This window comes from Amia ocellicauda, chromosome 3 (genome assembly GCF_036373705.1).
Source record: "Amia ocellicauda isolate fAmiCal2 chromosome 3, fAmiCal2.hap1, whole genome shotgun sequence".
Lineage (NCBI taxonomy): Eukaryota > Metazoa > Chordata > Actinopteri > Amiiformes > Amiidae > Amia > Amia ocellicauda.
The window spans coordinates 51015138-51030232 of NC_089852.1; the positions used below are offsets into that span (position 1 = coordinate 51015138).

General features: G+C 37.5%; 1 protein-coding gene across 2 annotated transcripts in view; it reads left to right on the top strand.

The window, feature by feature from the left end:
• Positions 1 to 15095, top strand: part of LOC136746956 (1,4-alpha-glucan-branching enzyme) — a 374922-nt gene that overhangs the window by 349345 nt on the left and 10482 nt on the right. Inside the window, exon 16 of one of the 2 annotated variants that reach the window (XM_066699866.1) lies at positions 886 to 916. The exons of the other annotated variant lie outside the window; for it this stretch is intronic. Within the exon in view, the coding sequence (XP_066555963.1) occupies positions 886 to 888 (3 nt within the window). The 3' untranslated portion in view covers positions 889 to 916. Of the gene's footprint in view, positions 1 to 885; positions 917 to 15095 lie in introns of those variants that run through there. 2 annotated transcript variants of the gene reach the window in all.

Consider the following 15095-nt stretch of genomic DNA (forward strand, 5'->3'; position numbering starts at 1 on the left):
GTTGTATAACTATGATATTTTCATGACCTTTGTTACCTGAACATTACCAGCATCAAGATTCTAAGGCCTGATATGACTATATATTCTCATGATGTACTCCTTTGATTTATTTGGGCTAAGGAATGACATCTCAGCATGCAAGTGATTTATTTGAGGACCTGAATGAAGGCAAATAGTGGGGTTAAATACTGTCCCAAAACAACAGTATTTAACCCCAATAAATGAAAGGTAAATGGTTTTGGAGTGTGTTCAAGTGGGTGGCTTTATTTTACCTTTTGTTTTTGGACTGTTGCCTCCACTGGCCTGCACCTGTTTAAATGTTTTGGTGTTCAAATCCCACTCGTTTGCTATACCGTACCACTTGGCAGGAGACACAGATCTGAGATCACAGATTTTAGTGTTAGAAGCATTGCTGAATATGGGTCTTCATTTCACAGTTCAGTTTTTTGGGATTCCACTGAATATACAATAATCTAGCAAGAACAAAAAAAGTGCTCCAATTACTTAATTTATGTAACTTGTAACCTGGAGAGTTCTAATGTCATGCCACTGCTTTAGTTAACATTTGAGTAATGATGACAGATGGGTGCCCTCCAATGTCTATCTCCGGCCAACTTCTCTGTTATAAATGCAAATCCAGGTAGCTGATATTTGCCATGTCCTGAGCCCCAGAGAACTGATCTATTCTCAAGCTGTTATCACATTGTTTTCTGGTGCCAAGAGAGATGTAGTCACAATGGTACCATGAGGTGAATCAGTCCAAGATTTTTACACCCTTAACCCTTATTAGCTGCAGTGCCCTCTATAAATAGCCTACAAAAGGTCTTTAACCATCTCTGTCCTTATGGACTTGCTTACCTGATGCTTTATCATTTTTCTGTACAGTAGTGTACAACCTCATTTACAAAAGAGACTGAAGTATACCTTTTTTGGGTAAGTGCTTGTGTTCCATTTCCCTTTAAACTACTACCAGCATTTATACAAGCACAAGGAAGAATCAGCCAAGTAATTTTATGAGCAATTCCTATCAAATCTGAGGGAATACAGGCAGTCTTCCCCGGCTAGACGCAGTCACTTCCATCAGCTAACCCAACTGCACCGCTTTTCAGAGCCTACGAACGCTTTCATTTTCAAACCCATTTCAAAGAACTAGCATGGCCAAAGGTGTGTGGCTCACAATTTAAACTTCCATTTCTAATCTATTATATCTGCAATCACTGGGGCCCTCTAAGCCTTCAGAGCTTGCATTTAGCAGGGAAAACACGGCCAGCTGGGTCATAAATAAACTCCTTGAGGCCGGTATTATTATTGATTTCTGGTAGCTGCACGTTTATAGAATAATAAATGTGTAGTTTATTTATTTCACATTGATAGATAACACTCCCTTCTGTGTGTGCCTGAACATGAAATACCAGCAGGTCCTTGTGTGGCTAGCTCTCACATCTTCCCTGCTATTTAAGCTTCTTTATTTTTTGTCTTACCAGAAATCTGCTTTCTAAAGACACACCCCTCTCCGCCATCCTTACTTACTGTCTTACTGAGCTTGATATATATGCATCTTTTTCAGTCCTGGCATTTTTAGGAGCTGAGCTTCAAGATTATATGGCAAGAACTTTCCTATGTTCACTGAGTGGCTAAAACTTTTGAAATATTTAATTGCTCCATTGAATTAAAATTCTTATATATATTATATGAGGGGGATCCAATGCTACTAGTTGACTAGTTCTCTGAATTCTTCCAGTTACAGAAAAGGTTAGTTAGTTAGTTAGTTGTAATCAAGTTTCACAGCATATGAAAAGCACCTGTCAAAATTTGCACCTGGCATTGTGGTTTAGGGTTTTGAATATGTTCTCTCTCATGCCAATGTTATTTGCACTTTCCTACTCCATACCATTGAAAGCTATCTTGCCAATAAAATCTGAGAGACTTTGATGAAAGCCTTCAGCATCTTAAAGTAATACATTTAGGGTGGATTCTGCTGAATTTAAATCCACATATGTGAGATTGGCCCAAATGCAATATGAAAAGTCAAATCATACCTAAAGAATTACATTTGCCATTAATTTCCACTTTTTAGTAGCATGCCTACAATAACGTCTGAAGGGAAATACAGAAAATCTGTGTTCATGTATTTATTAATTTTATTTAGTTCATTTAGTTTTTTTCACACTTGACACTTCAGCTTTAAAGTTAAATGTTTCCTTTGTTTAACATTTTGTAAAGATGATAAAAATTACAGCTTTTTTTTACATTCTTATCCAGTTAATCGACTTTTTGTAATTATTTATATTTCACCATCTAAAAAGTAATTGATTGCTCTTGATTGCTTTGTGTTTGTGCTTTGAACAGACTCTACCTTTGAATTATACAATTCTTTTTATATATAAGTCTGTCTAGTTCACAGCTTGCCTTAACAAAAATGTTGTTTGTCTTGTCATGAGATTATTCTGTCTACTAATTTCAGTGCTAAAAATACAATCCCCCCAATCACAACACCTGTGATAGCTACACAAACCATTCAGGTTACAGCTAATTAAGACAAGGTGTCTGATTGCACACTACCTGTTCAGCGAGTTAATGAACCTTGCTGTTGCACATCAGTTAATTTTGGTGACTTCTCCTTAAATAAAAATAAAAAACAACAGGCCAAATTATTAAAAGAGCATCTAATCACAGAAGATTGCATCAACGCATTCCACAGACAATACAATTCAACCTTATTGTGCAATTAGAACTTTTATGTGCATATTAAGTAGGATGGTGTTTGACATTGCCACAATTAAACTGTGTTTGTGAAGATTACTCACAGGTGAAAAGAGGGCTCCAAGACAACTAAAATGTGAATCACTAAGACCTGTACTTCAAATCTATTAGGGATTGTACATGGCCATTTCAATCTGCTTAGTCCTTAGGAGGGTGGTGCTGTGTGAAACTGAATGACAGTTGCTGATATTTATTGCAGGCTATGACAACTGAAGGAGCAGAGTAGGCAGTATGACCAGTGGGCAGAATCATACCCACTTTCATCCATCACTAGATTGAGAGTGGTTGGAGATGATGATGATGATGAAGTGGAAAGTGACATTAGGCAATGGCATGACACTCCCTTCATTTCCTTCTCTGGAAATCCTATGTGTCTGACCAGTTTGTTGATCTCCAATTGGGATTCTTTCTAATTGTTTTTGATGCACATCATCTATGGTAGTTCTGGGGTACAATCTTCAGACTTAATATTTTTTTCCATTAGCAAACTTGCAAACGAGGTTCACGGAAACGAGCCAAGAAAATCCGACATCATCATTGTCTTATAAAACAGAAACAACCCCAATGTAACTCTGGGGTACTAATTAACGGTCCCACTGCATTATGGTAATTATGTTAATTTGGCAGCCAAATTATAAATTTGTGCGACAGTAGATTGTGAGGCTTTCTTTGGAAGGAGGAAGTTGATTGGAAAATGTCAAAATCGACCATATTCTTTGCAAACTCTGTACCTCCACATAGACCTCACCATGTTTTGAGGTCAAGTATTGTGGCTAAGAACCCCAGCTCATACTTACCCCTTTACACTTTTTCTTTGTTTTATTTTATTTAATTTGAACTGCTTAAACTACCCAAGGTGTTGTCTTGAAATAGTATTTAATATGCTCTTTATGTGATGGCTATTTTATTTTCTAATTTGTATTCAGTCAGATTTGTGTGGTCTTTAATGCTTAAAATGGTATTTTCTACACAAACAAACTTTGGGACAAAATGAGTTAAGAAAATGGTTTGTCAAAGATGACTCAAGGAAGTGTGGTGGAGGAGCCAATTAGTCTCATATAATTTTGCTGTCGCTCTATTTGAACCCTGAACTCCCTTTCCTAGTTTTCAGATTCCTAGCCCAAGGCATGTTAAATCAATTCCTTGAGAGTGCTACCACAGTGTCTTCTGGTTTCCTCTCTCAGTCACATAATTGGTCTGATTGTTTGATTAACTGGACAATTGTAATGTTTCCCTCCAAGCCTCCACATGTTTTATAGGTCTTGTGCTTCCAAGTGAACTTTTAAAAATCCGGCAGCTATGGAAGACCGTGGCAATAAATCTAAATTGAGCAATTAGTGCAATTGAGCAAATCATTTGGTTAATTATGAATCCGAACACTTAAATCAGAAGGGACCCTGTGGCCATCAAAGTAAAAAGTCTGACTCCACTGCCCCACACGCTGTCACCCTTCATCTCAGTCAGTTAAGGTGACGTGCGATATCATAAATTCAATTTCAACAGAATGGAGAAACTCTAATCCATATGTCCTAAAAGAATGGGACACCCCTTAAACTGTCATGTCGGTGCCTCATACTACTCCCATCCACCTCCAGAGGTCACAGTCTCCTGAGTTTTAGTTCAGTTTTGCCCAAATCCAATACAAAAGGATTTATAATGAATGTATAGAAATTCCCCCTTTAACACTGACCATCAGTGTAGTTATGTGTATCCAGAAAGGTTTATGCATTATTCGTTGGGGATGCGTCCAAAAGCATCTATATTGTGACCAATTTTAAAGCTACTTATACTCAAATGATTATAGGATTCAACATTTTTAATGAATGAAAGCATGGTATTCCTTTATAGAAGGAACACGAAATCCAATCTATTCATTTATGAAGATTTTCCACAGAATTTAAGTAAAAAGTTCAGTAGAAATTTTAAAATATTCCTGCCGATTCTATCTGGCTTTTTGTCAACAGTAATAAAAAGCTGGGAAATACAATGGGAAACACTTTCAAAACTAGATTACATTGCAGCCAACAGTTAAATTAATGATCTCTGTATGTGTTTTATTATGTCAAGAGTAATTGAATAATGGAAAAAATACATTTGCTGAGTGAGAGGCTTTTAACTTTTTATTTATGAGTTAAAAAACAACATTTTGAGATGGATTAAAGTATAAAATGGAACAGGGGTAGATTTAGGGTTAGAAAAGACCTTTCTGAACCTTGCAAATCCTATTATTCAGAAGCACATTTTTAGACTTTTGTAATATTGAAATGGTTTGGATTATTAATGACTAGGGAAAGAGTTTTAATGCAGCCAGGTAGTTGGTAATTAAATAAAAAGGAAGGTCATACTTCATGTCTAAGGTTCAGGGCATTTGTTTCTGCTCATTGGTTTTGTCAAACGGGAGCCTGTTCTGCAAGTTTTCTATAACTGATTGAATAGTGGATTACAAACTCAGCTTCTGATTTGATAGCGAACCCATTATTTTAAACCTCCAGCCTGTGGGTCAACTTATAAGATTGATTTGTGTGCCAGGTGTCAAGATTGTCATAAATCAATCCTGGAAACTTAAACAAGTTTCTAAAACTTTATCACAGAAAAATATATGAAGAGAAAAAAAATAGGGTTCACATCCCAGTGATAGGAGCAGGATGTGAACACAAATTACTTTAGTGGTTAATGTTAAATTATTGGTTAAATCAGTGAGGTTTTATGAGTGAGGTCTTTGTGATGCTTTTGTGTGTTGTTTTGTTTATTTTTTATTACATTTGTTGGGATATATACAAATTTTAATGCAATGAAAACCTTTTTTTTTTTTTGCATATCCCTATTTGAAATTGTCTACTAACCCAGTATTCATTATATTTGTATCACACCACATCTCTGTTACCAAGAGCAGACGATGAGGACAGTGAAATGTATCTTTTAGGATATCATCAGCAAATAATGTTGATTTATATGTACTGCTACACTACTAGACCGAACAAATTAATGCAGCCTACAAAAAATACCCCTTTTCTGTTGCAAAAGCAAAAAGCTCCTGACTACAACTCCTGAAGAACAGACTTTTAGCTGTACAAGATTTAATATAGCTCAACAGGCCATATATAAGAAGAGCAATAGTAAAACAACATTTTTTTTTATTGTATAAGCCCCATGAAAGCTACTTATTATTATTTCTGAACTCCTATTTTTACCTGCTTGTTTTCAAAGGCATCAATTGTAAAATAACCTTGACCTATGAAGACCAGAATGATCTTAGAGGCATACTTATTGAAATTCTGTTCAACACAAGTATTAATTTGAAGGAAGTAAAAGACAGATTATCACCACACTGTTTTTCCACTTGCATTGAATCTCGGTAGGCTCCAATGCTTAATTTATGAGTTCTTCCTCAAGTTCAAGGTTTCTGCATGTGTGGAGAATTCCATATATTGACTCATCCACTAGGCCAGTGATACAATACTATAAATCCTGGAGACTATTTCAGTCTGGAAAAGTGTGTGGGGGGGACGTATCAGATTAAATGAAAAGTTTTTATCAGGAAATACTCTCTGTAACTGTGTGAAGCAGTATCACACAAGAAGTGTAGATAGAGAAAGAAGTTTGATCATTTGACACATTATTGAGATAAGCTCAGTGCTTTCAGGGATGTGTATGTAGACCTCCTTTCTTAATGCTTTTTTCTTAAAGCCTTCTTAAAATGCTATACTCACAGCACAGAGATGAAGATACTTGTCAGGGTGTTTAGTGGAATGTATTAGCTTTTGTGTTAGAGCTTTTGTGTTAACATTCCATGTGGCTGTGTGAATGCACATATTCTTTACTGTGGTCTGAAATGCAACATCTCCTTCACGGCCACTCCCATATTCAGAGCATCCAAGCCACTGACACTTAGGCCTTGCTGGGGTAATGACCTCCCATTGTGCCTCTACTATGACTCAGACTTCAGTTCAGGCTACAGAATTCCTATGACCATGTGCCTCACATCTGCCATGGGGACCATCTTGACATTTCCTTCCAATCAACATCTAGAGAATACATCCTTCTTTCATTGCTTATCCTCCTGTTTGTAGTACAGGCACTTGTCCTATCAATACTAGACCAGTGTAAGTCTCTCTTAGCTGGCCTTCCTCCTTCCATCATTCTCCCTCTTCAATTCAGCCCTCTTCCCCATGCTGTGCATTCATACCTCCAGTCTCTCATCTCTCCCTACATCCCCTCTCACCCTCACCATTCATCTTCCACAGATCGATTAGTCATGGATTGTCTTGGGGGTCCCATTGCCTGGGGTGTCTCTTTCTCCTCTGTAGCACACATATCTAATGTTTGCTCCATAGTATGCATCACATATGACCACTAAGCCTCAAGGGCCACCACTGTCTTCCTTCTTTTATAACCTTTCTAACCTGTAAATGCACATAAAAGTGTGTGGCGTATTCCAGCTTACCGCAGCACAGAATTCAAAAGGGTACACCTCTAAAGAGGGCCCAGGACGCAGCCATGTATAGCAGTGTATACTCACAAGTGTCTTCTAACCAGGTGGACAGCAATAGAGGCAGTGCAGCTTGTGCGTAGTGTAGATAAACAGAAAAGCAGGAGGGTTCATCTGAGTGACTGCCCACAAGGGCCTATCGGCAGCTTTGCTTATGAGTTTGCTAAGTAAATAAATAGCAAATATCTGTGATGCAATTTCCCATACTCCCTTTGGGAACTATTTGTGACTTGAAAGATAAATGTATTATTTTTACACATAGTAACATTGAAGTCATTGAAGAGTTGCTGTGGGTAATGCTACAATTGCATACTTTAGGCTCCCGGTTAAAAATAAACTATAAGTTTATCTACCTTTAATCACTGCTGCATTCCTTCTGTAGATTAACCTTTTTCATCTTTTTCAAAACTCTAATTCTAAATTCCCTTTTTTTCATTTTTCTCCCCTTTTTTACAATGTTTTCCCTTTTATCATGCCTACCTGCCACATGTGAAGTTAGTTTACAACTGCACTGTTAATTTGAATACCATTATGTATACATGAGGAAGGGTGGTGGTGGTGGGGAGGGGGTAATTGACTGAAAGCACCTAAGGAGTTCACACTGGTTACTTTTTCTTTATCTGTCAGCTAATGCGTTTCAAGACTTGACTTGAGAAACCTACCTCTTTAGAAAAGATCCTTATTATGACATGAAATGAATTATTAAACCCCCATGCTGGTGCAATAACATGGCCTGTTCTTAAAGGCTTACTTTATGATTTATTTAAAGACACCCTCCCCTTTCACTTACAGATCCCAGTGTGAAATAAATAAAAAAGATAAACTCTCCCTTACACCCTGGAAGCTTTTTCTCAGGATACATAAAACAGGATAAATCTACTAGGATTGTTTTCTTAAATAAAATAAAATAAAGGTAAGTGTACCTCTGTAGCAAGGGAAGAATACTAAGAATTACAAAGATATACTATTGTTTCTACAGTCATTGCCAATTATATTGTTTTGATTTTTTTCAATTTTTGTACAGGTTTTAATTATCTGCTTTTAAATTGTCTTCCCAATCCATGTTAACGACTGCAAGGCATCAGTATTACAGGGCTGACACACACCTACCAACTTTATTGGGGCTAAAGATACAATACTATAACTCTGAAGTTTTGATTTAAACATTCTTATAAACAGTAAATAATTACTTCCACCCCTACAAAATCCTTAAAACCATGAATTTAAAATACATTGTGCTCCAAAATGTCACCCCCTCAAGTGAATTGAATTCTCCCAAGCCCATTTCTCGATTGGTAAAATGGACATGGGCCAGGTTCGATTCTGGCCCTGAGTGTATGCATGCTCTCCGTGTCTATCTTTGTTTCCTCCAGGTGTTCTGGTTTCCTCCCACAAAATTCCTTACCAAAATGAACAGTGGGCAGGGACCCTTTGGATGTGAGACCAATGCCAAAGTCTATGTTAAATGATTGTAACACTGTCAATAAACAATCATGTTATCGCATAAGTTGTCCTGACTGAATTACACTAAGCAGAGAAAATTTTTGCATGTAGTTTAATAGATATTGTTCACTACACTATATTTTTTGAGTAAATGTGCACAATATTGAATGAATGAATCACTGATCATTGTTCCACACGAGGAGTGTGAATACGTTCAGATATGAATCTACACACCTCTGCTATTGTCTAGAGCAGGAGTAGCTAATCCTAGTCCTGGAGAGCCGCAGGGTCTATAGGTTTTTGTTCTATACAGATCGTTAACTGCTTAATTGAAACAATTATGGGTCTACATTAGGCAAAATGTCCCTGTGTTCAAGGTATCCAATGATTGGTAATTTGGAGAGACCTTGAAAACCTTCAGGATTGCAGCTCTCCAGGATGGCCACCCCTGGTCTGGAGGTACAGATACCTGGCCACATTCAACATACAACAGATGGCACACTGAATTAGAACTAGTCGTCCCCAGGCTGTTTATCATGCCCTCCAAGTTAAAGAATTGCATTGATCATCCATATGGTAGCATTGGTTCATTTTATTCTTAATTGCTCAATGTCTCTATAAAGGTTGAATAGAGTTGAATTGAATCGCAGCTCATAGGAATACACCGTGTGAGTAAGTTCTGAGGAATTATTAATTCCATGGCATTTAGAGCAAAATCAGGTACCAGGCTGTCCAATTAAGAGTTTTTATTATTATTATTATTATTATTATTATTATTATTATTATTTGAGATTGTGCTCTTTACCACTTACTTACAGACATCTTCAACTTTGTAGGTTTTCCTGACACTGGGGATTTTATGAGATTGATTTTTATTGTGCAATGAAGCAGCTGCCTGCTTGCTGTCTTTTACATCTACCCCACACACTTCCCCCATTCCCTGCAGATGTCACTGCAAGCCAAATATTTGCTGGGCTTCTCCAGCTCCCTGTTCCCATTTACCTCATTATTAGTTAATTGTTCCTTGTTATCCACTCATTAAGCACAACTATCCCTTGTCTCATTTCCTCACCTGCTTCCTGTATTTATACCCCTCTTTCCTTTTGTTCTCTGCGAAGTCTTGCATACTCTCAGCATTGTCACTGAGCTTTACCATCGCTAGTTTATCATCTCTGTGTTTGATCTGTGCTTGTTTCCCCCATTCTTCGACTTCTGAATTCCCTGTTTGTATGCTTGATTGCCTGACCTTCTGCTTGAAACCCCAACCACGATTATTATTTAGCCTTCTTTGTTCCATTTACTGGCTCTTGACCCCTTGCAAGTTTGACCTTTTCTCTGCAGACCTGGGTCCTTAACCCTTATCGAGGACCTTCGCCACACTGCCTTGATCTCAAACCTGCAATCCTGCTGCTACTACAACTAATAGTAATGCATTATAATAATATTAGTTGTGGTAGCAGCAGTATAGCTTTGAAAAATACTCCTTCACTGGTATTTTAAGCCTTCAGAGGAGATGATCTTCTGTAAAGATTTTAGATAATTAAAAAATGAGAATGTAATTGAGAAATACCTCAGAATAATTACAAGCCTTGGATCTATTTTTTTCTGACAAGCTAAGGTTTTTTTGTTTGTATGTTTGTTTTTGTTTTTTTAATTGTTATTATTATTATTATTATTATTATTATTATTATTCAAGCATGTGGGGAGCATTGCCTTTGATAATTCTCAGAGAAAAAGGAATCCAACAAACACTGAATAGCGAACATCAAAAGAATTTGAAAAAGCAATTTTCTTTATTTCATATTTTTTTATCTGCATCAAGAAACATCTCGGGGTCTGACATTAGATATACAGTAATGTAGTAGTGAAGTAGATGCTGTTGCTTTGATAAGAAAAAACTAAACAAAACCAAAATCGCTAATCTATTTTAGAGTCAGTTGAAATCCTTGTTTCTTGTGTGCGCCTATCTAATTAAATCGATGTCAGTGTGCAGCAGCAATTAAGTAGTGAGTCTCAATATTGCTCTATAAAAGGCATACAGATGACAGGTGGGGATTTTTATTTTCAAGTCAGGTCATTTTTCAATATTAAGATAAACATTGTAGTTTCATGTCAGAGACGTCTGGGATCCCTAGTTTCTGATCTGATTATGAAAATCAGATTCCTTAAATAAGTCATTCATAACATTTGCTCTTTACTGGTTATTTATTTGCTTGCTGTGCATCTTTTCTCTCTGCATTCTGTACAAGTGTTTCTGCCTCAAACACTGTTTTCAATTGCTTAAATGCTATTTTGATTCTTGGAATCAAGAGCATTAGTGTTACACAGACTAAAGGATTGGATTGCTTCAATGACACTGTGTTTCAGGTCATGGTCCACTCTTAGTCTCCTTGTCTGGTTATCAAGCCTTTCCTTTCGGAGAGTACCAATACTTTGGACACCTTGTGTGTGCTTTGCAGTCTCATGTTGTGAAACTGTAGAGTAAATGGAGTGGAATTAAGTTGAATAGGTATAAAGATGAGGCCAAGCTCAGATCTGGTAGATATCACATAGAAAGAGATACCAAATGCATGCCAGGGAAGTGATAAGCTGAGTAAACTAGGAGACAGTGTTTAAGATGGTGATGGTGAAGGTGTTCGAGAAGGTGAATGAGTGATGTCTTCAACAGTAAATGAGGTGTAGCAGTGGAGAGAAAGTCTACCAGACATAAAAGAGTTCAAATTGATGGAGGCTGAATTGGCTTGAGGACATTCAGAGATGCAAGAGAAGATGTGCGTAGGAAAGGAGCGAAGGAAGAGAGAGGCCTGGTGTGAAGGTGGTCGGAAAGAAAGACAATACAATCAAGTGGCAAAAGAATCAGCACAATTCAACCTCAGAGAACACAGACAGTGACTGAGGGCAGTTTCCACTGAGTGTTGGGTAGGATTTCCAGATTGAGGGTTATTTGGTATGAATGTCTTACACATGAGTAATTAAATAATATGGTAAATGAACTGAATCTAGACCAAATAGAAAAACATTTAATCTACAATTTCAGTGAAAGGTGATTTTTTGTTGCATTTGTTGCAAAGTGGTGGGTTACATCCTGCACACTCTATGGGCACAGATTCATACCATCTAGGAATCCATATGTAGCCCTCCTTGCGATTCGATTAAATTCAGAGCTCTTTATTAATAGAAAAAGAGATTACATTGGAGTAAAGAATGCTTAGGAATTGTGTGTGTTATAATCGCGAGCCATTTTCTGATGCCTGTATGCATGTTTGATCAGGTTTGAGAACACGTTCTCGGCAAATGAGAATCACATTTGCCAAATTAAAAGCACCTGCAAAGAAAGAGCAGTGCTCTCAAATGACTTTCAAGGGCCAGTTGCAGATTACACTTTGCCTTTCATCTGGCCGTGTGTTCCGCACGCACTAGTGGCATTTCTGGAAATGGGAAACTGATCCATTTAACGGGAGGGTTTTAATAGAAGCTTTCACATGGAGGCTCAAAGCTGGCATGCATAATTGATGACTGAAAGGCCATGACATTGGACACATCTCCTGCAAGCAAGGCCCACAATTAGGTAACTGGGCTTAAGGAGGGGACCTCTATTAAAAATAGAAGGATTACATTTGTGACATCTATTAAATAGGGAGCTTTTTTATTTGTCCTTAATTAACGAAGGAGGAAAAGTAACATTTAGCACTGCCTTGATTTTGTTTTTTTTTTGCTCCACCAGTGTAATTTGCTCTCCGTTTTCCTGCAAGTCATTATACATGTTTAAAAGTGTGAATCTACCAAGAGACAGTCTATGTGTTGAAATAGAAGTGAAATCGATATTTTTGTCACATCTTTGGAAACTTAGCTGGAATGCATTTAGAGCCAGGAAAAGTAGAGCAAATTTTTGCGAAAAAGCCATTGAAGGTTTTGAATGTTGGCCGGTAAGTCTCTGTTTGCAATGTGTGTTTACTGCTGTCTGCCTGAGTCTCCAGCTTTGAATGTGTTTCGCCTCGAGAGATTTGGATCATTTTAAAGAGAAATGGAAAATGTGTAAAGTTATAAAATACTGTGTGATTGCTTTTAATAGCCAGATTAAACTGAATTTACATATTCATTATGTGTAATTGTTTCTGATAGTTACACTGTTGTGGATGGACTATGAGAAACAAATCCTTACCCTGTGCTCATAATCTAAAGGAAAACTGTGCTGTCCAAAATGGTTTTTAATTAACACATACTTACTAACTGCTTTTTGAAACTCTTGGAGTATGAGTGTGTCAACTTTTAATTAATCTGCAGTTTAAATTGAATTTATACGCATTCACTTCAAAAGCATTGTGCTCTTATACTTATTAATAAGGCTGTTGGAATATAAAAAGGAGACTATTTTAAAAAGTACCCAGATAACAACATGCCACTTGTCTTTATATGGGTTTGTTGTTACCAAAACTTAAAAATGTGTACATTTTACCTAGAGTGAACCTTCCCGAGTTGTGGATTGCATTGCCTTTTGCATGCATATCCTGGAACCAGTGACGTGCCATGATGTCATCTCCATTTTTACACTGTTTTGTGAGGGAAATGGACTTTGAGAAATTAAGAAATTATATTAACTCATATCATATGTGCCTAAGTATATGCTCAAAAGATTGTCCAGCTATTTTGTTTTTGAAGTGTCAGCAACATCCATTCCTTTTGCCTCTAACTCTTTTAAAATGCAAGTCTGAATGAATGCATTCCAGTGAAATGATTTTTCTGTATGTGTGTCGGTTCAACCTTCTATACGAGGAATAAGCTTATGCCGTGGAACGACAGATGATAATGAGTCCAGTTGCTCTGTCAGACACTTAGCCCAGATAAACCGGAAATGGTACAGCTCTTTGAATCGCATCCATGGAATTGATGAATTCATAGGTGGCCATGGAAGTGAGAATTGCATTTACAATGTGAAAGGTCCCAACAGAGACACTGAAAAGGAAAGCAGTTTGAAACTTTAGAGATAATTTGAAAGCCCTGCAGTTTTTTTTAGCAGGTGTTTCTATTTTCAAAGCAGAAACTAGAAGTCTCCCAAATTGTACTAATGCCATTTCAATAAATCTTTCACCTGCCTCAGTGTTATTTGTGGCAGTTGTGGCTTATTTGCAACAGCATGAAATGCTCATTACAGAATTCAATAAATCGGGAGCCTGTGGGGGCGGCTTCCTAGTATAATGACATGGGTTACCAGAAACCTTAGCAGAATCCAAATATTTTATTAATTGTGGGACTGGCACCATTTTGTAGGAACTTGAGCAGATAAGGACAATCAGATGCACTCTTTTCTGTCCTTCTATAATGGTTCCTACGAGTATGTATTTGTACAGTGTGCGCCACCCTATATTGCTTGTAAGAATTTGAATGCAATTTGAAGTGGTGCATCATGTTTTTTGGTTTTTTTGGTTGGTTTTTACTGTTGTTTTATCTAAATTGTCTTGACGATGACAATGGTATCTCCACCCTCTCCAATAGATGATTCCAGTAGTTGTTTTCTTTTTTTCCATAAGTTGCACAATTGCCCTTTGGAGCCAAATTACATGATAACCCTAAGGAAGCACAACCAAACCAGTTATTTAAAGAGCGATTGCCCTCGCCACAGCCACAGCCACAGCGAGCGGTGTGCTGAGCTACTAGAGCATCATATGCCGAATTACCTAAGCACAGTAAGATAAAGGTTTCCTCAGAACAGCTGCCTGTGCCAGATGGCAGAGAACAAATCAATTGATTGTGAAAGGAGATTCCACTCAAGCTTAGGAAACAGGCCAGCTACAGAGCCTGTCCCTCAGAAGACTCTCCATCAGTGTTCATGAGGCAAGACAAGCAGAGGGGGGGGGCTGGGGCTGCATACTGAATGGCTGCTGTTGCAGGAGGAGAAAGTAAACGCTATCTTCCTTGTCTGCTTTCACACTCACACTCAGAGGAACACCATCTCATAACTGAGAAGATGACATATTCCAAGCTCTCTGTTGTTGTTTTCTTTTTTTTTTCTTTTTTTTTCTTTTTTTTATTATTATTGTGGAATCAGTTAATGAAATGCAAGAGGTATTGTTATGGATGGTTATGGATGTCATCTTGTCATGGGCAGTAGGTGCCATCACAGCTCGCCCTTTAAAGCTCTGTTACAACTAGGCTTGTCCCCATTCTGACTACTTAGTTGTGTCCCTAAACATCATATTATTCTGCCAAGGGCAACCACACCAAAAAGACAACATTTAATTATTACTCTGAAAGAGTCTGAAAGCTTGCCAAAATGTTCACAGCTTGTGAATCTGTTTGTCTTGGGACTGAGAAAATACTGCATCACAGTCCAGCATTTTTAAGCAGAAAATCTGAAGCTGTCACAGTCTTTAACCAGAGATGTACTGTAACTGCAGTTAAT